The following is a 26,533-nucleotide window of genomic DNA, read 5'->3' on the forward strand; positions in this document are numbered from 1 at the left end:
CTCCCGGAAGTCATGAGATGACATGCAAAGCTAGCCTTTTTCTGTAATTCGAATGTTTATAAAGTATTTATATTTGTTCAGTATTTTATACTATAATTCTATATAGAATTCGTTTTCTTATTTAACAATATAATCTAACTTCATTTCCTGAAAATGTATGAAAGATTCCGAGCTTATACGAAACTAAATATTCGGTTGGCACCAAACTTTAACTTCTTTACCGAAGAGTTCAGTGTTTACGTACCGAAGAGGTAAATGTCACGATGACTGTCGATGCGTGAAACCCATATGGAAACAGCCAAAAAGGAGTTTGAATAGGAATATTGAGCCTTGCTGTTGACGTAAGTATGTATTAATGTTAAACTAGAATGATGCATTTGTTCTAATATCGAAAACGGTTGTACAAAGCAGAGTACCTACTTATCCATATCAGATACGCCAGGGTTCTATTACGTATACACACTTGTAACTCAGCCTCACAGGTCAACAATCGAACCCTACTATTGACCTGTTGACAGCTAAATGCTACATTGTAAAACATATATACTATAGGTATGACAGTACATGAGATGACATACTCGAGTACAGTGCGTGAGGAGGTCAGTGGTTATTCTCGGAACTGCGTACCCTTTCAATTAAATTGACACGTTGCCTATGACTTGTATGGTAGAAGCATTCAGACCAGAAGAGAAGAGCATAAAACATATGAAATGACTGAAAGTTATGCTACTACCACCACTACAACTAGTACTTCTGTCACTACATCTAGCCTATCATAAATAATGAAAAATAAGAAAATATTGGCATATTAATAGAATCTTAATTGAAACACAAGATGTAGGAAAAGTAGGAAAAAAGAAAGATTTACATGGAGACTCGAAAAAAGTACAAGGAGAATAAGACAGGATGTTATACAAGTGTAAGTGTCTAATTCTACTTCATTGACAACACCCACTCCATTACTCTTGGCCAATCCAAGAAAGTTAATGTCACATTCCAATTAAAAATGACGTATTTTACTTCCTTAATCTAAATTTAGAGCCAGCTTGGGTACAAGTGCCACTTGTATTCATGTATATGTTTTTAGTAAAGGGAATCATGATGAAATATATTGTTTTTCTTTTTCATCAAATTCTGCATCTGAGTTTGATGAGCTACATTTTCTTATAATAATGATATTTATGGGAAAAATTGGTCAGAAACTGCTGAGATAGCATGAGTATCCTGCAATATTAGAAGGAACTGGCTGTGTATATGTTGAAGAGCCTGTTATTGTATACAAAATAAGTCACTGCACTTGTTAGCTACATAGAGTAGAGTCACAATGATGCAGAGAGAAATTTTCATTTACATGATAATCCAAGGATTAGGATTGGAAGCAACCTCTATGGTAGTTGGAAAGATCTTTAAACAGAAAATACAGCAATTAGGAAAGTGTCTGTATTCTTACAAAGCGAAGTTGACAAGTAATTGTCAGTTGTAAAGAACAGATTTTTTATAACTTTTGTTTTAATCCATTTTATATACATGTGAAGGATAATATGTGAATACTTTAATCATTATCACTTGTATAATAATTAATGTGATAGTGGAGAATTCTTCTATTGCTGGTTATACAGCTTGTACAATTTTGTTGTGACCAATACTTTGGGGCAATTTTAGAGGGGACAGGGAAAAATTGTAATGGTTAAATAACAAATCTTTTAGGTTATGTATATGCTATTTAAAACTATAACTAACAAAGTAACACATTCTTTACAAGAATATTTCGCAAAAAGGTTGTGTTTACAGCTTCTGCCATCATTTACAAACATGATTACCTCATTTTGAAAATGGTTTTGTGATTATGATCGGTCCTATATATTTAAAAGGGTTTTTGTTGTAAATTTGAGTAGTCAAACTGGACATAAGGAATGGAGTTTGAACACTGAAATAGCATTATGCCATATTTAGGAATGTAAACAATATATGTTCATTTAATTTCTTTAGAAACAGTTTCAGTTTTGGTATAACTCTAGCTTAATTTAATTATTTTATGACTGCTGAGTGAATTAAGGTGTAATGTGTTTCGTGAACTGCAAGGTAAAGCTGTGGAATGGAGTCTCAAACTATACTCTCACAGGTTCTCTTGCAAATTTACTGTCACACTGAGAACAAATCTCTAATGTTGCAAATTTGCAATTCATGTTTTTCCTATTGCTATATATATTGTTAGAGTATATGGGTCCCTTAGTCTCTGTTTAGAACTGGCTAATTATTGTGTATTCAGATAGCTTCCTTCAGTTGACTTTTTACATGAAAAGAATGTTTTTTCTTTAACTTCTTTAAAAAAATTTCATTTAATGATATATTATGGAAGGTCAGTGTTGTGCTCTCACACTTCAATGACCAGGTTTAGCCCAATTAACTGTAATAACTGTAATAAACTAGGATAGTACTAAATATATGTATGGAAGATCCCTAGCTAGACCTGTTTTCATTACAATCTTGTCACCATTTTGTTCCAGATTAGCATACCTTGGTGCATAGTACAGCCAAAAACTTTACCTATTTGAAAAATGAAGGGGAAAAGGGGCTCTAATATAATGTAGTCACCCCAACCTTAGCTTTGACGTTGATGTTATCTGACCTTATGTTCTGAACTAGCTCAAGCAAATCTGAACCATTATCAGTTCATATACATGACCATATTATTTTATATTTCTGGTGGCCAAAAGGAGTAAATTTCTGTTTGTGAATTTTGGGAGCAAGTCATCTGGTAAAGGTTTATTAGCTATATAAGCTGAACCATATTTTTCAATTTATCTAACAGAAGTAAATTAGTATTTACATGTCATCAATAGGTAAGCTATCCTCTTTTCAAATGACTCGTGTTCATGGATGACAAATCTTTTCAAACTCTTTAAAATCTATGGTGACAGCATGTGTTTCTGTATCTTCAACTATGCTGAGCAGGAAGTGATAAGTTAATTACTAATTCAAGTGTCAAAATTAATTGAAAAGTAAAGGAAATAACAATGAATAAGAGTAATGATTATTCCCCCCCCCTGTTAATTGAACATACTGCTTTGCTGGTAGTAGCTCATGTATAAATACCTGAATTAATTATTAGATGGTGTGGATATCCTGTCAGCTTAGAGACCAGAAGCCATAAAAGTGGATGTAAAACCCATTAAACAAATAGAGAGGATATCTTATGTAAAGGAGTCTTATAATTTAAAGAATGTGAAAATTGAAATCCATTCCTTGGCTGGGTGGATTAGTAAGGTATAGTTTCCTGACCTAAGTTGGTTACTGTGAATCGGGAGATGGCAGTGGACATTAAAGATAACACTCCATAGACTGTCTCCACAGCTGTGGTTCACATGTATAGGACCATCTCCGGTAACCCCAGCCACAGAGTCAACTGTCAACACAACACATATACAAATGTCTTATTCAGATTCATATTAAGCTGTTATTGAAAGGATCCTTTTAAAATGTAATCTCACGAGAATGTTTGAGGACAGTATTTAGATGATTACATGATACAGATTCTTGGTAAATGATGTCCATGTGGTATACATTTACACAAACCCTGTAGGAGTCAAGAGTGACCTTCAGACTCTGATATTTGAGTCTTGAACTCATGCTCCTCCTGTGGGACTCACCTAAATTTCCAGAACTCATTAATCTCTGTTGAAATGAGAAATCATGTTTTGGACATGCCTAAAAAATCTTAGACATATTTCTGAGCCAATCTCAGAGCTTATGCGACTGATATGGTGATAACAATGAATTTTTTGTTATTCTTTATTAAGTTAACTAATGATTTTGTTTATTAGAGTTAGAATTTTGAATTTTTTTCATTAAGTGTTAAATTCTTGTAAAGGAAGATATAACAGACATTTGATTTGTACAATGTCTTTCTAATGAGGAAATCTTGGTAAAAATTAGTGGGAATACCTGTATAGAATATTGAACTGACACCAGTTGTATAGCTGGAGGACATGTCATTGGCATAACTTGGAGAATTAAAAACTATTTGTATGCTTGTAGGTTTAAAGCTGTATTGACTGTTACATAACTTATCTTTAATTGTTATTCATGTATAGGAAGTTGTCAAATGTTACATTGACCTGGGAATGATTTGTTCAAGTTGTTTGCCTGAAGGGATACAGGTATCAGGACTTACAAGCGAAGACCCAGTTCCATAAAAAGGTTATTCTTTCCTTACTCTTTCTTAGCCTGAAGTTGTGATAACAGATAAAACATGTTTGAGCCTTAAGAACATATCTGCAGATTTCCTTTGAGGCTGTTCCTGATTTAGGAAGATGTTCCAGGCTTGAAAACATTAAAATTTTACTTTGATCTGTTAAAAACACAAAAATAGCCATGTTTTTCATTACATCTATACAGGTATATGATCACGATATACAAAATATTCAGCAAGCAAGATTGCAGAGTCATACATTTATAAAGTAAAGAAACAGTAAAAATGAACATTCAGCCAAAGAATTTCTTAAAATTAAAAAAAGGAAATCTGTTTAGTATGTCAGTGTGAGTTGAAGTAATAATTTGATGCTCTATGAGAATCAACCTCCTTAAAGTATAGGGTCAATGAGAATCAACCTCCTTAAAGTATAGGGTCAATGAGAATCAACCTCCTTAAAGTATAGGGTCAATGAGAATCAACCTCCTTAAAGTATAGGGTCAATGAGAATCAACCTCCTTAAAGTATAGGGTCAACTAGACTCAACCTCCTTAAAGTATAGGGTCAATGAGAATCAACCTCCTTAAAGTATAGGGTCAATGAGAATCAACGTTAAAGTATAGGGTTAATGAGAATCAACCTCCTTAAAGTATAGGGTCAATGAGAATCAACCTTAAAGCACAGGGTCAATGAGAATCAATGTTAAAGTATAGGGTCAATGTGAATCAACCTCCTTAAAGTACAGGGTCAATGAGAATCAACCTCCTTAAAGTATAGGGTCAATGAGAATCAACCTCCTTAAAATATAGGGTCAATGAGAATCAACCTCCTTAAAATATAGGGTCAATGTGAATCAATGTTAAAGTATAGGGTCAATGTGAATCAACCTCCTTAAAGTACAGGGTCAATGAGAATCAACCTCCTTAAAGTACAGGGTCAATGAGAATCAACCTCCTTAAAGTATAGGGTCAATGAGAATCAACCTCCTTAAAATATAGGGTCAATGAGAATCAACCTTAAAGTACAGGGTCAATGTGAATCAACCTCCTTAAAGTACAGGGTTAATGAGAATCAACCTCCTTAAAGTATAGGGTCAATGAGAATCAACCTCCTTAAAGTATAGGGTCAATGAGAATCAACCTCCTTAAAATATAGGGTCAATGAGAATCAACCTTAAAGTACAGGGTCAATGTGAATCAACCTCCTTAAAGTACAGGGTTAATGAGAATCAACCTCCTTAAAGTATAGGGTCAATGAGAATCAACCTCCTTAAAGTATAGGGTCAATGAGAATCAACCTCCTTAAAGTATAGGGTCAATGTGAATCACTCTTAAATTATAGGGTCAATGAGAATCAACCTCTTTAAAGTGTAGGGTCAATGAGAATCAACCTCCTTAAAGTATAGGGTCAATGAGAATCAACCTCCTTAAAGTATAGTGTCAATGAGAATCAAACTCCTTAAAGTGTAGGGTCAATGAGAATCAACCTCCTTAAAGTGTAGGGTCAATGAGAATCAACCTCCTTAAAGTGTAGGGTCAATGAGAATCAACCTCCTTAAAGTATAGTGTCAATGAGAATCAAACTCCTTAAAGTATAGGGTCAATGAGAATCAACCTCCTTAAAGTATAGGGTCAATGAGAATCAACCTCCTTAAAGTATAGGGTCAATGTGAATCAACCTTAAAGTATAGGGTCAATAATTATCCCCTAATGATTTTTATATGTTTCTCCTAATTTTCACATTTAATTTGATAATAGGCACTACTAAAGGTCTTTGACTTGATCATGATGGTGTTTTACATGATTATACAAGTGAAAATAGTGTCTACAGTAAGAGCTGTCATCAACTTATTACACATGTATAGTAAATAGATACCAAGTGGATGACAGTCTGGTTAGTCTATCATAAGACCTATTCATTCTTTTCATTATTCATGTAGTACGTAAATTCTTTATTAATAATACTTAATAAAGACAATTGTGTCTTTGTAAGAAACATAAAATTTTTTATATCGGCTTTTGATGGCTTTTCCATCTCGAGTGATGTGATGTGTCTGCTGTAAACAGGAGGCACGTTCTTTATTATATACAATGTTATATTTAGAAGTTTTATGACATAAAAGTTGACCATACATACACATATACATGGAATTGCCAATTATGTGATTGTCATATTCGATTTCACTGTGTTTAATTAAAAAGTAAAAAGATAATGTTTACATTTGATAAAACTATTATTCAGTTTTTATTTCATTACATATTTTAATAATACAATGTTGTTGTTTTTTCCTGAAATTAGAAATTTTAACCTGTGTGTTATGTTAGCCTCTACTTAGGTTTGTGACCGGAGGCGATAGACCATCCCTTCAACCAGATCACCAGTCCTATATATTCTGTCCTATACATTCTCAGCTGTATGTAGGAAACTACATAAGTGTATACATTGGGACGAGAAACATTGATCAGTTAACCAGAGGGTGAATTCTTACTTCAAACTTATTGAATCTATTACCGGTGATTGTAGGCCAGATAGAGGGACACAGTTGAATCGTGGATGAAATTGTAATAAGGTATATGTGTAGTGTAGATGAAATTGTATCAAGGTATATGTGTAGTGTAGATGAAATGGTATTAAGGTATATATGTGTAGTGTGGATGAAATTGTATTAAGGTATATGTGTAGCGTGGATGAAATTATATTAAGATATATGTGTAGTGTAGATGAAATGGTATTAAGGTATATATGTGTAGTGTGGATGAAATTGTATCAAGTTATATGTGTAGTGTGGATGAAATAGTATTAAGGTATATATGTGTAGTGTGAATGAAATTGTATCTTTTTCTACTTTGTTTAGTGATGTTTTTCTGTTAATAAATAGATCTTTTGCACATTAATTTTGAGATGTATTTCAGTTTCATAAACTTTAATCAGGCTAAAGGGATATGTTGATTTTCATAAAATTTCCTGAAAATGTTCTTATATTAATCAACTACCTATCCAAATTTGATTTGAAGGACAATTTGAAATTCAGTATTAGTAGACATTTAGTTCTCAACCAATGTGCTTCTGAAAAGAAAAATATCAATTTGCAGTTATAATTGTATCAAAATCTTAGCTGCTACTAGAGGATATGATTACTTGAATTTTAGCTTCTTTTTTTCAGTTATGCTATTTTAGCTTCTTTTTTTTTCAGTTATGCTATTTTAGCTTCTTTTTTTTTCAGTTATGCTATTTTAGCTTCTTTTTTTTTCAGTTATGCTATTTTTGATTTGTTGTAATTGGTTGACAGATAATATAATCACGACAGTTTACATATGTACCTTGTAGTGAAGGTATCTTTGTAATGGTGACGTTAGTACTGTCTGTTTATAACAAACATGGCTTCAGGACAAGATAGCTATCTTTTAATTTGCAGTTGGCAAGTTTTGGCCAAGGTTCGTTAATCTTGCAACACTTTATTGACCCTGAATAGAACTACTTTGCTTTCAAGACATGATGTTTAAAGGGTAAAAGATGAACATTTCATTACAGGAGTATATCCTCACAGTACTTAGCAACCTTCGAACTGATTTAGCTGTGGAAATGTTTGACAATATTATGGTTTAAAACACAAAGTATTTGACTAGTACATATGGTATTCTTGGATGAAGCACAAAATAATCTGTGAAAAACATGACTGTGGCCCATATTCAAGGGATTCTATGGGTAGGTTCATGACTGGGGATTAAGGCTGACAATGTTTGTATAAAGAAATGACCTTGACCTATATTCAGTGTCACAGGGTCTAATTTAACAGAAGACTGAAATAATCTAAAAGGCCAAGCATTGTGGTATTTGGTCCTAGAATGAATCCTTCCACAGTTTTAGAAAAAAACCTCTGATCTATATGCAAGGTAACGAATAGGAATAAAAAAAAAAAACAAAGAAGGATCCAGCACTGGTAGATGGTTTATGTGTAGCAGTGATCATTGTGATATAACCCTGCTAGTTTTTCAAGTTATTTTAAATTAATTGGATTTTGATCCACCCATTCGTGTCAATAATTTGAGATGTAAATGTATTTATGAAAGGTATTGAATACCGAGAGAGCATTGCAGGCCCATCACCCCTTTTGTTACCTCTCCAATGATCACTGACATACTTTAGACGAGCCCTGTTTTTACCTCCCTTACTAATCACTATAAGAGATAAAACTTACATCCGTTTACATCAACCGTTGACATATCTACCTTTGTAAATTCTTAATTAATAGTGAGGCATGACCTGTTCTGACTTTATGGTATCATTTGAACACAGGATGGGTGCCTATAGTTTGCTCTCCTTCGAGTTTAAATGGGGTAAACTTTTCAGGGATCAGACTTTATTTACCATGAATCTGAAAGTTAAAGATGGTATGTTTACATCATTTTCCTGACATTTTCAGTAACAGTTCACAATTTGGCAACTTATCAACCTGTGGGTGGTCAGCTAACCGCTTGCTTTAGTTTTATTATCATCACCTATCAAGCTTTTATTCAAAACAAGTTTCTAATGGTCAGGGAATTTGGAAGTCTAGTTTGACAACAATGTCAAGCAGACGTTTAGGGCTAGGTAAATTGTTAAATGGATCTTAATAAATATCTGTAATGGACAGCTGACCATGAATCTGGGTCCCTTTTTAGCTTGAGTGAAAGATATACAGATCTTATACTCTGTAGTTTTGCAGCATGGTAATTCATCTTTATGCCTAATTATTGTAGTGATATTTTGTTTTTCAAACAGATTGGACGGTTTTATTATTTCAAAATTGTTAATTTTTACAGTGTAAAAAAATATTTTTACATCGCAAAAACAGAATTGTTATTTATTCATAATTCAGTTACACCTAATATTTTTACAGTCAGAATGAAAAAAAAATTGATTAGATAAAAAGGAAAGAAAAAAGTCATTAATATGAGTAAAGAGTTTTATCAGTCAGCTTAAAAATTCAGCATTACTAAGGTACAAAAAACTCCAAATAAGATACCAAGGGTGATTAAAAGGTCAGATTTCCATGTCACCATGGAAGAAAAAGTGTCATGACGTCTAAAAGTATGTTGAAAGTTAAGCATATTTTGTTTCTTATAAAACATAAAAGTTTGCACAACCATTTTTTGAAAATCATTAAGAGTTTGTAAACAATGGCTTTGACAAGAATGACATGTTGTGTTAACCTTTCTAGAGATAGAGTAATAGATGGATTTTATGAAACATTATAACAAAAAGAGTTCAGATTAAAAAAGTAACCAAACTGCAATGATGACTCATGAGTACAATTTAGGTCTTTAAAGGATATTGTACTTTGAGTATAATTTATAAATTTATTATTTTTTGGAATTCTTTTTTTTTTTCACTTTTCTTACACATCTTTTTTGTTGTTGATCATCAGTTATTTTCTGTCAGTTTTGGGTTTTTAATTTTTTATTTTTTTTTGTTTTTATTTTTTTTTTTATTATGTCCTTTTCAACTTATTAATTTAATATTTTATTTTTTTCTTATTTTTCAACTTAAAGATCATTGACGTCTTTATCTGTGTCAGTCGCAGCAGAATCTCTGACATTGTCGTTATATCTGGTAGATTGATCAGATTTACCAATTCACTGACAAGGACTTGAGTCCCTGTCTCTGTTGTCATTTTCAGGTTTCACCATCATGTGATCATGACATGTTCAAAATCGTGTTGTCAGTATTTTCAGTGATCCCATTAAATAACCCTATGTCATTATGTTTCAATCCTCCAACACAAGATATTTATAAACAACACATTGTATGGTGCAGTCAAGCAAACAGATTTATGTAAAGGTTGTCACAGGTCACATGATATGTGTATTTCTTAAACTTCAGTGAAAAGGCTGGTATATCTAATACAATGATGTGATCGACCCACATGAAATAATCCACCGACAGCAAACTGTCCTCGGCCATCTCTGTTCAAAACAACACATGGTGACGGACAACATCTACAATTGATGATAGCTAAAGCTGGAATTGATGTTGGTGATCTTTTAACAAACAGTGTTATGATTTTGTAAATAGGCTAATTTCAAAGCCTGTATTAAGTCAAACACAGAAGAGAAAAAGAAGAAATCTAACTGTTGTAAAACCATTTTACCAAATATTGTCAAAATTGTCTATGTCCAGAAAGGTATGAGTTAGATGATGGCATTTCTAAGGCTGGAAAAGTTACAAAAAAGTACATTGATAAATTCAAAGAATTAAATCTAATTGGTAATGAAAATTTATAATTTTGTTTCATCATTTCTCATGTGTGCTAAAAGGTACTTTGAATGTACAGAGTAGTTATGTAAATTAATTTAATCAACGACCTTTCAGTGGAAGACTGTTATACCTATCTCAATGTAACTGATTTATACCTGATGTGACACTAAGTAAGGTGGCTGTAGTGTGTTTTCTGTATCATTGCTATATTGATGTAATGTTTTTGATACACACAGAGGTATATCTATCCTTCTGTCACAATTACAAACTCCAGTTAACTTAGTGATGGTGGTGTGTTGTTAGATAACAGGGATATATACTGCCTTGATACCTGAGTTACACCTGATCTGGTAGGAATGACCTGAGGAGGACACACCATAGCGCTGTAAGTAGCTTGTAGGAGACCACCAGGCAGCTGAGTGGTCATCATTTGAAGAGATGATATTTCAAGCCATATTTAGAGTATCTTTAAGCTGAACAGACAACTTTGCTTGTGTTGATCTGTTTGTCATCTGTAGATTTTTGAATGCTACCTTTGTTTTTATTTGTTGATAAACATGTTGTAAGTGGTTATTTGTGGTAGATTAGCTGATAATAACAAACTTCTTTCTGTTGATTGTAATGGTGGTTAACAGAGTGACAAAACAGACTTATTGTGAAGGTAGGCATTTGACGGCATACATACACAGTACAATGTCAATGTGTATTTCCAGCTTAATTAAACCAAAGCCAGCTTAAGAAAAGGTACTATGATATTAACTGTATACATACGCTGATATTTCACAGAGATTTCGCATTTTACATATACAAACAAAAACCATGATAATTGTATATAGATGTGTGGGACTTTGATCATCACATTAGCACAATCAATTAACGAAAAGGATAATCATATATAAATCTAGATTATATCATTTTCATTAAATATTGACATTTAAATTTTTTGTGTTTTTGAAAAATTACTCTATTGACATTAATTACTTTCCAGATCTTAGTCAGCCTTAGCGTTTCATTCTCATTTACACATTTTTTCTTGTGATACATACATATATATAGAAAATCATCAATGCTATTTTATGGAATTAAATTTGTCTTGTGATTGTATTGTATTGTAATTGCAATCAATTTTAACATTAATGAGAAAAGAAAGAGATAAAGAAGGATTTTGAGGGGTCAAACTTAAAAAAATTTAAAAAAAAAAAGAAAGGAAATCAGACTATTTCGATTAAACCTTGTTCATTTAGACGATGCTGTAGTTAAAATGTATCAAAATTTGAATAAATTTTGGGATTATAATGTGAGTGAAGATTTTACTTGACAGACATGAAAAACTGATGTATCATGATCAGTGATCCCTTTAGGGAGGGTTATATTTATTTAATGGTGTACTTGTTGTATAAATAGATCTTCCGTAGATCTTCACTGTAAATATCACGATCCCATTACTAAATATCATTTATACAAGTTAATGGCTGCTGGATTTACATGTGTATTGCAAAATCATAACCCTGTACCCAGTGTCCCATTGAGATATATTTTCAGATCTACATCCTGGTTCAGTTGTCATTCATTGACATGATTTCACATCATACCACTAAACTTCTCATTTTACAAAAGGATGTCAGTATATATATACTGTATAAAGTAAGATATTCATGTGTGTTATGTATCTGGGTTGGGGATTATTGTCACCAGCACATTCAATTAACACAAAGCTATATATGTAGATTGAATTGATATAATTTTAAGGGATTTTCAATTCTGATTAATGTGAATATCACTCAAAAAACATCTTATAATACTAAATATAGTCTACTTTTATAGAAAATCTGATGTATCAAAAATTTGTGATCTTTCATGAAGTCAATTTTCAGTATAAGGGTATATTATATATACCAGAACATATTGTGAGCAGACATCTTTTTTCTTTTATTTGTAGATTTTTATTGATTCGTCATTAGGGTTAGGGTTAGGTTAAAGAAAGTGATAGTTCTACAATACTCAAAACATTTTTCTTGATCTCTTAAACTGGAGGTCAAACAGGAATGTATGACAGACAATGGCAGTACATTTGATAAGAACCTATGCTTGCTGAAATCATTCTCTTTTATCACTGGCTTGTAGCAATGCTTTTGGGAGATGAGGGCCTGTATGGTATACAATCACAGGGGCCTGTAGCAATGTTTTTGGGAGATGAGGGCCTGTATGGTATACAATCACAGGGGCCTGTAGCTATGTTTTTGGGAGATGAGGGCCTATATTGTATACTATCACATGTGATGATGACTGACTTAACTACAGATGATGTCTATCATGACCACTGATGACTGCATGTACATATAAGGTTTTACCACAGTGCTATAGACTCTCTTGTTTATTTCTCCTTTGTGGCTGTACATATAGTGATTAGATCCCACACATTATCACCCACATGTTCAAAAATTTTCCATTAATTTGACATGATTTGCCACTGTTACACTCCTGTAGCTTCCTGTTTGTTTGACGTCTGTGTCTGACAGATGTCCTTATAAGAAGCTGCAGCTAGGGCTGGTCAGTTTTATACAGCGTATAACTGTGTAGGCTGGTACAATATAATTATCAGTCATTTTACTGATACGTAATTATCTCTCTATCAAATGTGTGTGGTCATGTGGTAAATAAGTACCCACAGGTTGACTTCTCTCATCACTCAGCCATGATAAAGGTTGGTCAGTTTACGTATTCTTACTGCATAAGATATGGACACAGTTAACAAAACGTTGAATATAAAATGATAGCAAATATGAAACTGGATCGCATCATGGATGTCACATGTATCAGATATTGAATTTTTAACCAAGTTCATGTTAAAAAGCTTTGTATAGTTGGTGCTAAACCAACATATATAAGTGATATAATTCATGGTTTTTTTCTCTGTACAAAATATCTCTTTAATGTAAACAAATACTTATGCCTGCCTTGTTCCTGAAGAGACTGTTTCAGTCTTGGGGAATCATATCCGCAAATGTATTTGTCTTGATGGAAGCATTAGATAGAAATTTCACATGTTTAATGTTTCTGAAGAGGAATTGCTCTTTCACATGATTTACTATCACTATCCATATGATCTTGTCTTAGACCATCAAAAGTCATTGAAAGAATAGGGAGCGTATAATTACAAGGATCTGTTTTAGATGACCTATAGTGTGGCTTCATCAAATCAGATGCATTCTCAATGCAAAACAGCTTTGAAATAATTTCTTAATTCGAAAGTTTATGAAATACGAGAATGTCTTGTAACACAAATATATAGTTGTACGAGGGAGCAGATCTTAAGTCTTGATAGTACAGTTTTGTTGCCCATCCTTAAATCATACTATTCTGATGGAACCAGGGAATTAAAGTCAAAGGAACAACTTCTATTTATAATTCATTTACATATGGCAACCTTTGCCAAAGTTTGATTTTGATGTTTTGCCCATTAAACAAACAGTTGAAATAGTTGTTTGTATGTACACTGTATCTATAATTGGGCTTTAACAAAGGTGAAGGTTTTATGAAAGGTTGAAAGAAACTCAGGGCAAATGCTTGCCCTCCATACACTATTTTTTGAAAAAAGTTTGTACCTCATGGAAACAGTACATCAGATCAGCAAACGTATACAAATTGGCCTGATAATGTGATATATCCTGAAGTATATGCAGTATCGTTTAAATAAGAGACACCTGCCAATGCAGGGACAGTGCTAGTTAAGTAGGTAGAAGATCCAAAATGTGTGGTTAGATAGTCCCTGTGGTGCTATGTGTTTGAGAAGCTGAGAAACAGCTAGACTGGTCTGTCATGGATCTGTCATGGGACAAGGCATTTTACTCTAATTGTTCTGGAGGGCATGGCCTGGCATTTCACATGTTGATCAGTGAGGTAACTAACAGCTTATTCAAGCAGATCCCCCCAAAAATAACCTTGACTCTTCAAAGGGCAATAACTCCAGGAAACCAACAATTAACAGATGTAGATATTGATAATATTCTCAAAACATTTTTATATGCGATTTATTTTTGGAGTCCTCTGATATTTCTGTACCTGGTCCTTAGAAAGAGCCTAATTATCGCCAGCAGACAAAGGACTTATTAAGTTACAGACTAAAACATAAAACTGTAGAGCAGTGGTTATTGCTGAGATTGTTAAACTGTTGACAGGAATGTGTCTTAATTGCCTTTCAGATTGATCTGATGATAACAGATATACATGGTATTGAAGCCTTGTACACTCTGTGGTAGATCAAAAGATACAGAAAATGAATTAGAAATAAGTCTGCATAATGTGTACACGTAAGAATTTAACGAGGGCTGAAAGCCTTCACACATTTTAAAATACCTTTTTATCCAATGGTTTTCGCACCTGTCTGTGATTGGTGTGGATTTTGTTCTCTACAGAATTATTGAATTGTTAATTTATGTTTCTTTCAGAATTAACCTGAGCAGTCCACAACAGTCAACATGAACAATATGAATATGTCAATGGGAACCACATCCATGTCCGGCATGGGAGACAAGATGACCGGCATGACCGGCATGACAGGCATGGGAGGCATGGGAGGCATGGGAGACACGGGAAACGGTATGGGTGGTATGCACATGGGCGGTATGCCTGGAGGTATGCCAGGAATGATGGTGAGTACTACCAATGTCAGTCATGGGGGAGGGTGTGAGTGGTGTGGACATGGGCGGTATGCCTGGAGGTATGGGAGGCATGATGATGAGTACTACCAATGTCAATTATGGGGGAGTGCATGATTTTATAGATTAGAGCCCCACTGTTAGAGTCTGGCTTGTAGGTCCTTCTTTTAAGAAACTACTTTGATTTGATCACATGCCTATTAATATGGATACAGTCATCCTTGTTCAGTTGAGACTTGAGAGAAAATGAATACCTTCTGTTATAGTGATATTCAGTGATAATTACACATTTCATATTACTTAGATAAAAAAAAAACTTCAAAAACGTTTAACTATACTGGACAGATTTGTGATATGTTATACTGTTATCTATCTACCCATTTCCTAATCTACAAACGTACTGATAGTACTCTTAAAGTAGGTATGACTAAATAAGGAATTCCTGTGTCTACAGAGTCATTGAAAGCCTGTATATGTTGTTGACAGGATACATCCAGAATTACGATTGTTATTTATTGGTCTTGGAGTGTCTTTACTCCAGGATCACTATTTTATCACTTTTAGTGAGTACTCTGTTTACAACAAGCCTCCACTGTAGATCCTGAACAAATTTTACTGAAGTAATTAAAGCATTGGAGAGACAATATGTCTCCACCTCCCTGAATTTTTTTGTTATTTAGTCAAATATTGACAAAGAGATATTTAAACAACTTAGAGCAGATTATAGATTTTATTACACAATATTAGAACAGAAAATTAAAGATTGTATAACACAAGATTAGATCAAGGAATGACAAAATTATGTTGTCTTACACTAGTTTCAATAATTCAAATCTTATTCATGTACATTTCTCAGTGTATACAGTATACATAATTACATACATCGTACAGAGGAATAAACAGTGATATTGACTTAACAATATCAATCTGTACAGTAACGGCTTGATATACTTCTCCCGTCTACATGTCACAGGTCACAATTCCCGTTCTGTAGTATCAAATCATTTATAGTGTAAACTGACCTCACATTCCATAGTTACTGACAAAAGAATAATAAATCTATAGAGAGTTCATTTAAATAAATTTACATAAATTGTTTTAGCTCATTATCATAGATTATTAAAAGTGATTGTTGTCATGATCTGATGTTATACACATAGTAAATAGCTCTGTCCAATTACAGGTGTGGACACAAAAAATGGCCTAATATAGATGTGGGTTTTAGACTGATGTAGAGATAATTATTGATGTGGGTATCAGACTTTTACAAAAACATATACAGGTGTAGGTATCAGTCTTATACAAAGGTAATTACAGGTGTGGGTGTCAGTCTTATCCAAAGGTAATTACAGGTGTGGGTGTCAGTCTTATACAAAGGTAATTACAGGTGTGGGTGTCAGTCTTATACAAAGGTAATTACAGGTGTGGGTGTCAGTCTTATACAAAGGTAATTACAGGTGTAGGTGTCAGTCTTATACAAAGGTAATTACAGGTGTGGGTGTCAGACTTATACAAAGGTAATTACAGGTGTGGGTGTCAGACTTATACAAAGGTAATTACAGGTGTCAGTGTCAGACTTATACAAAGGTAATTACAGGTGTAGGTGGCAGTCTTATACAAAGGTAATTACAGGTGTAGGTGGCAGTCTTATACAAAGGTAATTACAGGTGTGGGTGTCAGTCTTATACAAAGGTAATTACAGGTGTGGGTGTCAGACTTATACAAAGATAATTACAGGTGTGGGTGTCAGTCTTATACAAAGGTAATTACAGGTGTAGGTATCAGTCTTATACAAAGATAATTACAGGTGTGGGTGTCAGTCTTATACAAAGGTAATTACAGGTGTGGGTGTCAGTCTTATACAAAGGTAATTACAGGTGTGGGTGTCAGTCAGGTACAGCAATAAAGATAGAGATAATTACAGGTGTGGGTGTCAGTCTTATACAAAGGTAATTACAGGTGTGGGTGTCAGTCTTATACAAATGTAATTACAGGTATGGGTGTCAGTCTTATACAAAGGTAATTACAGGTATGGGTGTCAGTCTTATACAAAGGTATTTACAGGTGTGGGTGTCAGTCTTATACAAAGGTAATTACAGGTGTGGGTGTCAGACTTATACAAAGGTAATTACAGGTGTGGGTGTCAGACTTATACAAAGGTAATTACAGGTGTGGATGTCAGACTTATACAGCAATAAAGATAGAGATAATTACATTGGTGGGTGTCAGTCTTATACAAAGGTAATTACAGGTGTGGGTGTCAGTCTTATACAAATGTAATTACAGGTATGGGTGTCAGTCTTATACAAAGGTAATTACAGGTATGGTCTTATACAAAGGTAATTACAGGTGTGTACAAAGTGTCAGTCTTATACAAAGGTATTTACAGGTGTGGGTGTCAGTCTTATACAAATGTAATTACAGGTATGGGTGTCAGTCTTATACAAAGGTAATTACAAGTGTGGGTGTCAGTCTTATACAAAGATAATTACAGGTATGGGTGTCAGTCTTATACAAAGGTAATTACAAGTGTGGGTGTCAGTCTTATACAAAGATAATTACAGGTGTGGGTGTCAGTCTTATACAAAGGTAATTACAGGTGTGGGTGTCAGTCTTATACAAAGATAATTACAGGTATGGGTGTGAGTCTTATACAAAGATAATTACAGGTGTGGGTGTCAGACTTATACAAAGGTAATTACAGGTGTGGATGTCAGACTTATACAGCAATAAAGATAGAGATAATTACATGGTTGGGTGTCAGTCTTATACAAAGGTAATTACAAGTGTGGGTGTCAGTCTTATACAAAGGTAATTACAGGCGTGGGTGTCAGACTTATACAAAGGTAATTACAGGTATGAGTGTCAGTCTGATACAAAGATGATTACAGGTGTTGATGTCAAACTTATAGAAAGAAAATTATTGGATAATTACAGGTGTGGGTGTCAGACTTATACAGGGAAAATTACAGGATTATCACAGGTATAGATTTTAGATGTATACAGGGATAATTACAGGTGTGAGTGTAAGACTTATTAAGTCACAGACATCCTATTAAAATGCTGATTTCTGATTGATTTGACTATTTGTGTCTCTGATTGTAGTTTTTGACTCATTAGAATAATTCTTTTTTCAGCAAATGTACTTCCACACTGGGGTAAAGGAGTACATCTTGTTTGAGACATTGCTCACCTCTACAGCTGGAGGTCAGTTTATAACCTTCATTCACTATTTGCTTAAGATATTAATATCTTCTGTGATATCAATGATAGAATTTCTCCCTTTTGGCTGTGTTGGACATATTGCTGACATTATGGCAATCTATACAGAAAAAAATCTATCAGGGTTTTTTTTATGAGATCATTCAATTTCACTAATAAATAATTTAGAAAGTTAAGGATATTTTGAGATCATTATGTAACATTTATACAAAAATAGGAAAATTAGCCCTGTTAATTTCATTATAATTCTTTTTCACAACTTTCTGCTTAGTGTTCTGTGGTTGATTTAACATACAGTTTTGGTTTTGTAAATGAAGTGATTTCACACTTGAGCGTTGTAACAAACAATGACTTATCTTAACGCTTATATAAGGAGAAGTGTAAGACGATTTGTAATTCTTTTGATTATATATATTGACACTTCCAGATATGGGCGGAGCTTGTGTGGCAATATTTTTCCTGGCAGTACTCTACGAGGGCCTGAAGGTGCTTAGAGAGCACTTACTTAGGAAAAGTCTGACCACCAACAGATACAGCAGTGTCACTGCGACAGGAAATGGCTTCTCTCAAGACACTTCTGTCATAGATCCTAGCAAATCAAAAAACAACAGGTAGGTACTTTATCTTATCTATCACACCTGTTTCTGACCAAATTTGTTGTTGATGTTGATTATTTCAGTGCATTGCTGTCTTTGAATGGAGTGAAATGTTTATTGTGTTTGCAATTTGAGATTGGATGGGGTGGGGATATTGTTTTGTCAGGTCTGTCCATCTGTCCGTTAGTCAAATTGCGATTAAACCCTGGCAATGTTAGGTAGGATGAGGAGGTGATATTGTTTAGTCAGGTCTGTCCATCTGTCCGTCAGTCAAATTGTGATTAAATCCTCGCTATGTTAGGTAGGATGGAGAGGTGATATTGTTTAGTGAGGTCTGTCCATCTATCCATCTGTCTAACTGTTGTACCTCTGCTATGTAATGTTAAGGAGGATGGGGAGGGGATATAAGTTTTGAGAGGTCTGTCCATTTGTCTGTCAATCTAATTGTTATAACCCTGCTATGTTCTGTAGGATGGGGAGGAGATATAGATTTGAGAGGTCTGTCCATCTGCTATGTATGATCGGATAAAGAGGCAATATTGTTTTGTCAGATCTGTCCATCTGTTTGTCAGTCTAAATATTACATCCCAGCTATGTTAGGAAGGGGTGGGTATTATTTTGATTCATATTTACCCAATAGTATCATAACATCAAGTTATACATCCTATATTAATTTGGTCATTGTTCAAGGTTAAAAGATCCAAGGTTACATTTTGCTTGGGAGTGGAAGGGAAAATGTCTTATAGTATACATGTACCTTGGATGCATTTGAATGTATGATTTAACAAAGGTCAAGGTCACTGTTACTAGAATCCTTAGTTTGACTGTTCCACCATTCAGTATTGTAATCAATCTACCTTAGACAAGTCTTGATATCCATTTGATAAATTAAAGGTCAAGGTCACATACTATAGAATTTAACCATTGCTGTATACTGTGTATGGTGTTTAACATGTATTGCCCACAAGTTCTAAAATGGACGTCTAGGTCAAATGGCTTGGTCATATGCTTAAAAAAGCTATTTTCACTTTCATTTTCAAAATTCATAGCTTTAAAGTGGTCTGTACATGAGAAAAAAATCAAAGTCCTCAACTGGAGACCAAAAATGCAGAATCTGTTTGGTAATTGTGATTTGTGTAACACCTTGATACAGACTTGAAAAGATAATCACAAGCTCTCGCCTGAAACGTGCAATAAATTTTCCAGCCTCTATTAGATATATATAAGTTGCCACCTGGTGCTACAGTGAAATAACTCAGAAGCAAAAAAAAACTATATTCTTCCTTTTGAGGATAAGGAGAAAGAGAAGGATTTAAAATGCACATGTTGCAAAATGGATATGTATTATATACATCAATACATTGTATTGACATTGGCTTAAATACTTAGAACATGGTGCTTATACAAATAATATTATCATTAGGTTTAAACAGCTTCTGATATTCAATGGTTTGTCCAACTGTTACCAGATACCGCTACTTAAAACCTGACCACGCATAAAACTAGGTGTCTCTTTATGTATCTGTAAAATAAAACCATTTTATATACAGTTTACTTTAAGAAATGTCTCAAGACTGGCTACTTTTAAGCTTACCTGGTCTAAAGGGATAACTGAATGCATTATCTGCTGCTTTGCTGAACCTTCTTGAAAAGGTGACGAAATTGCATGCCTTTCTCTGAGGAGGTGGTGACACTACCTTCCTTTTTTTGAGGAGGTGGTGATACTACTACCTGCCTTTGTTTGAGGAGGTGGTGATACTACTACCTACCTTTGTTTGAGGAGGTGGTGATACTACTACCTACCGTTGTTTGAGGAGGTGGTGATACTACTACCTGCCTTTGTTTGAGGAGGTGATGACACTACCTACCTTTGTTTGAGGAGGTGGTGACACTACCTACCTTTGTTTGAGGAGGTGGTGAAACTGCATACCTTTGTTTGAGGGGGTGGTGACACTACCTACCTTTGTTTGAGGAGGTTGTGAAACTGCATACCTTTCTCTGAGGAGGAGGGGGTGATACTATATGCCTCTATCTGATTTTAGAATTACATTCTGTCACCTAAATACTGGTAAATGTATTCATAGAAAAAAAATACATATTTACATAACTGTAAATGTATCTGCATAATTGATGTTTAAAGATAAAGGAACAATTTCAAACTATATAAGTTAGTATATGTAGAAACAGGGCCCTGTTGATTGTTGAATATGATAAAATATTTACGGTAACTCACCTATCCTTGCAGAATTTTAAGGAATTCTATTAAAATGACATGACCTTTGTGTTATATGTATATATAAGTAGAGTGAAAACAATTCCTGATCATGGAGTATGTTGTCTTCCTATCAACATACAGAAACAGAAAAAAAAATCCATCATGTCAACACAGTCTTTATTCAAACTTGAAATTTGATGAAACCAGGGCAAAATATGTATAAAAACTGGAAAAAGATTTATACAGAGAACTTTAAAAAAGGAGAATAAAACCAGGCATTTCAGAAGAGTTAATGGGTCTTTCACAACACCTACTATGTAATTTTTTTGTCAATCCAGGAAATATTGTCATATCCTCAAATAAGAACAAGGTAAATAACAACAGAACCACCAGGCATACTAACAAGCATCAAGTGTCAAGGACCGTTTTTAAAAAAGAAGGACATGTTTCTTTCGTAATGACATGCATATAGTTGGAGTCTAGACTACTAAATTTCTGTACACATTTATAAACTTCCACATGGTTACCCTGTCAAGATTTGCGTTGTTTGGAGATCTTTGAAACAAAATCAAGAAGTTGTTCATTGTTACAATTGAGGTTAATCAGACTGGTTGTTATTAGTCCTTGGTCATATAGGCTGTAGAAATCGTATTTACAGGTATATAGCAAATTAGTCCCTGGTGTAGAAAGATCTTATTTCATTGATATTTTACATTTACTTACAGAGAAAATTTCAATAATCCTTCATCACCACCTCATCAAAAGCAAAATGGAGGTGTTTGGTAATTCATTTATATGTCCAAATGGTTTTGGGTTACCCTAGTTTGTATACTTGTGGTCTATGTAGCCTGCTGGAGAAATACATCTGTGAGACACTGTGTTCTCTAGTAGTGTAGACATTTTAGGATTTTACACTAATGTTACATGGTTGTTTAGGATTCAACTTTCACAATCAACTTGGTTGAATGATAAATACCATCACAACTCTGGATATTTCTAAAGGTTTTAATCACTAAATTCTTAAAAGTATTTCCTAAGTTGAAATTTCTTTAAAGGTAACATGTTCTTAAATGAAATATAAATTGAGACCAGATGAATGCAATGATATATACGTGTATCTTCCTATAAAACATGACTAAGAAAATTTTATTGTAATCAAATTTTCTACTGATGGATGTTAGATGGATATTGAATGGATATATATATATATCATATGTATGTTTATGTGCTAAAAGTTAATGGGTAGCCAGTTATCTTAGGAAAGAGTTATCTGCAGAAAAAATCATTGCATGTAATTCAAAGGTACATAGTTTGAGTGTAATTGAATTACATGCATATTTGCCTTTATGTTATGTATCGGTATTAATTTAAGTGAGTAAGAAAAGATGGCATTTCTCCAGAATATAGGCTTTGATGATGACCACATGGAAGATAAACATATGACATGCTTTTAATGCACTTAATCTGCTAGTTTTTATACCACCAAACAGACGATAGTCCTTTACCTTGCTTGTTCTCCCATGCTTCATTCTGCTACAGTTCTAAATATAGTCAGTTAGTTCCTGCCAGTGTTATCCTTGATGATAACTGAGTTTTGAACCTTTAGAACACAATATACAGTCAAACTTGTTTATAAAGACCACTGAAAGGTACAGAAAATAGTGGATAGACAGGCTGAAGAGATGCTATTACTACAAATTGTACTACATTAGAACCCACACAGTCCTTGTAGAAAGATGGTCTATATTTTGAGGAGTGAATAGTCAGGGTGTAGAGATAATATTACTTCAAATTGTACTACATTAGAACCCACACGGTCCTTGTAGAAAGATGGTCTATATTTTGAGGAGTGAATAGTCAGGGTGTAGAGATAATATTACTTCAAAGTGTACTATATTAGAACCCACACAGTCCTTGTAGAAAGATGGTCTATATTTTGAGGAGAGAATAGGCAGGGTGAAGAGATGATACTACTACAAATTGTACTATATTAGAATCCACACAGTCCTTGTAGAAAGATGGTCTATATTTTGAGGAGAGAATAGTCAGGGTGTAGAGATGATATTACTACAAACTGTACTATATTAAAACCCACACAGTCCTTGCAAAAGGTGGTCTATATTTTGAGGTACCGGTATGTAGCCTTTAAGACAGCTTTGACTGTATAGTGTTTTGTTTTATTTGTTGTTTGTTTCTTTTTTGAAGCTATAACCTTCAGGAACAAAGAACATTACGCAAGTATGCAAATTTGTCTTGTGTCAATGTTGTAATTATATATATACTAATGATTTCAGCACAGGGTATTACGAGTGTATTCTATAGCAAACAAGAATTACTTTTCACATTTAACTTAACACCTTGAATATTAAATTTGGAAGACTACATGTCATTATAAAGATACGGCAATTGATCTATCTGTGTTTTGCAAAGGAATATCAACTCACTTCAGTAATAATGACAAAAACATTCAATATATAAATGAAAGGTGAATGTGATAGGTTGTTCTGTTTGGCCTTAAACAGAAATGCCTGTACTCTTGTATGTTTGACAGTAGCTATGTTTATTACAATGAACACTGTATCTAACATTTGTTTTGTTCTGTTTACTACAATGAACACGGCATCTAACATTTGTATTGTTCTGTTTACTACAATGAACACGGCATCTAACTATTGTATTGTTCTGTTTACTACAATGAACACTGCATCTAACATTTGTATTGTTCTGTTTACTACAATGAACACGGCATCTAACTATTGTATTGTTCTGTTTACTACAATGAACACGGCATCTAACTATTGTATTGTTCTGTTTACTACAATGAACACTGCATCTAACATTTGTATTGTTCTGTTTACTACAATGAACACGGCATCTAACTATTGTATTGTTCTGTTTACTACAATGAACACGGCATCTAACTATTGTATTGTTCTGTTTACTACAATGAACACTGCATCTAAATATTGTATTGTTCTGTTTACTACAATGAACACTACATCTAACATTTATATTGTTCTGTTCACCACAATGAACACTGCATCTAACTATTGTATTCTGTTTACTACAATGAACACTGCATCTAACATTTGTATTGTTCTGTTTACTACAATGAACACGGCATCTAAATATTGTATTGTTCTGTTTACTACAATGAACACTGCATCTAACTATTGTATTGTTCTGTTTACTACAATGAACACTGCATCTAACATTTGTATTGTTCTGTTTACTGCAATGAACACTGCATCTAACTATTGTATTGTTCTGTTTACTGCAATGAACACTGCATCTAACTATTGTATTGTTCTGTTTACTACAATGAACACTGCATCTAACTATTGTATTGTTCTGTTTACTACAATGAACACTGCATCTAACATTTGTATTGTTCTGTTTACTACAATGAACACTGCATCTAACTATTGTATTGTTCTGTTTACTACAATGAACACTGCATCTAACATTTGTATTGTTCTGTTCACCACAATGAACACTGCATCTAACATTTGTATTGTTCTGTTTACTACAATGAACACTGTATCTAACATTTGTATTGTTCTGTTTACTACAATGAACACGGCATCTAACTATTGTATTGTTCTGTTTACTACAATGAACACGGCATCTAACATTTGTATTGTTCTGTTCACCACAATGAACTCTGCATCTAACTATTGTATTGTTCTGTTTACTACAATGAACACGGCATCTAACATTTGTATTGTTCTGTTCACCACAATGAACTCTGCATCTAACTATTGTATTGTTCTGTTTACCGTAAATATTCGCGTCTAGTGCACACTTTTTTAAGCTGAAACTGTCGTGTCAAAAAGGGGGTGCGCACTATACGCAGGTACATGCCATTCCTGGGGTTATCATTCCCGAGTTCTGCATCTGCCATATTGGATTACCTCCCTTCACATAGTTATATGTAAAAGTCGTCGGTCTTATATGATATTTTGGAGATAAAAACAACAAAAAAATAAAATGTTTTAATCATCTGCCATTCACGCTAGCAGTACGGTGAATCAAATTTTTTTTTCGTTTCCCGTCATTTTGATGTTGTATCTGTGGAATTCAATGAATCCGAAAGATTTTAGGCGATTTTCGTTCTGTTCATAAATCGGACAGCCCATCCCACCGATGCCCAAAGTTGGTGACCCCATGATCTCTCTTGATCTGCATGGCCCGCACGCGCAGTTCTGTTGTACTGGCAGCGATGCCAGGATATCGGCGATTGCATACAAAGTTGAACAGCTCTCTCTCTCTCCATCTCTGGGTGTTTCGCTGTCGCACCTATGTCAGCCCTTCTGGTCAGTGGTTGGGACTTTAAACGGTCTTTTCTTTCTTCCGTGCCTTGATATTTCACTCTGGAATGTCGAAGTGGCGACCGGCGGCACGAAACTCCAGTCTCTCGGTGTAGTCAAATGGCGTTCGCAGTTTCCCCATGTCGAAGTCGGTGTAAACAATCTATCATTAAATACCTTTGGATACCTCGGTGGGTACAGATACCATGAAAGATCATACCTATACTGAACAAACCACCTGCTTTTATGGGGACAAGGTAGGATTGAAAATGTTCAGACAGTTAAAACAACATCGTTTTCTGACCAATAGTACGCGTTCAGCCCAAGCCGGGTGTCATCAGTCTCGTCATACTCAACGTGTTAACTGTCATGAACCATTAATTATACAATCAGCCAAGCCTTTCATGCTTGGTAGGTCACCTGGGTAAATTTGTTTACTTAAGGTAATTACATGTGTTAGGGTCACGCTCATTGTGGTTTCCTAATTATCAATGGATCAGACCACATCAAATGTTTCGTCGCAGTGACCAGTCAATTAATTTTTCTGTAGATTTTTTTTTTTTTTAAAATCTGATCTCCAAAAAGTACCTGCGCACTATACGCGAGTGCGCACTATACGCGAATATTTACGGTACTACAATGAACACTGTATCTAACTATTGTATTGTTTTGTTTACTACAATGAACACTGCATCTAACTACTGTATTGTTCTGTTTACTACAATGAACACTGCATCTAACAATTGTATTGTTCTGTTTGCTACAATGAACACGGCATCTAACATTTGTATTGTTCTGTTTACTACAATGAACACTGCATCTAAATATTGTATTGTTCTGTTTACTACAATGAACACTGCATCTAACATTTGTATTGTTCTGTTTACTACAATGAACACTGCATCTAACATTTGTATTGTTCTGTTTACTACAATGAACACTGCATCTAAATATTGTATTGTTTTGTTCACCACAATGAACACTGCATCTAACTATTGTATTGTTCTGTTTTTTACAATGAACACTACATCTAACTATTGTATTGTTCTGTTTACTACAATGAACACTGCATCTAACAATTGTATTGTTCTGTTTACTACAAT

General features: G+C 34.1%; 1 protein-coding gene across 4 annotated transcripts in view; it reads left to right on the plus strand.

The window, feature by feature from the left end:
* Nucleotides 1-258: 258 nt before the first annotated feature.
* Nucleotides 259-26,533, plus strand: part of LOC132554413 (high affinity copper uptake protein 1-like) — a 30,811-nt gene continuing 4,536 nt past the window's right edge. The window contains exons 1-5 of one of the 4 annotated variants that reach the window (XM_060218727.1): nucleotides 259-345; nucleotides 14,878-15,081; nucleotides 18,225-18,294; nucleotides 18,737-18,920; nucleotides 23,326-23,358. In XM_060218727.1, coding sequence (XP_060074710.1) covers nucleotides 14,908-15,081; nucleotides 18,225-18,294; nucleotides 18,737-18,920; nucleotides 23,326-23,358 — 461 coding nt within the window. In that variant the 5' untranslated portion in view covers nucleotides 259-345; nucleotides 14,878-14,907. Of the gene's footprint in view, nucleotides 346-13,047; nucleotides 13,134-14,877; nucleotides 15,082-18,224; nucleotides 18,295-18,736; nucleotides 18,921-23,325; nucleotides 23,359-26,533 lie in introns of those variants that run through there. The other 3 variants (XM_060218728.1, XM_060218730.1, XM_060218731.1) reach the window with 3 other exon arrangements.

The sequence above is a fragment of the Ylistrum balloti genome, unplaced genomic scaffold (genome assembly GCF_031769215.1).
Source record: "Ylistrum balloti isolate Yb309-2 unplaced genomic scaffold, AGI_CSIRO_Ybal_v1 Utg370402, whole genome shotgun sequence".
In the NCBI taxonomy this organism is placed as follows: domain Eukaryota; kingdom Metazoa; phylum Mollusca; class Bivalvia; order Pectinida; family Pectinidae; genus Ylistrum; species Ylistrum balloti.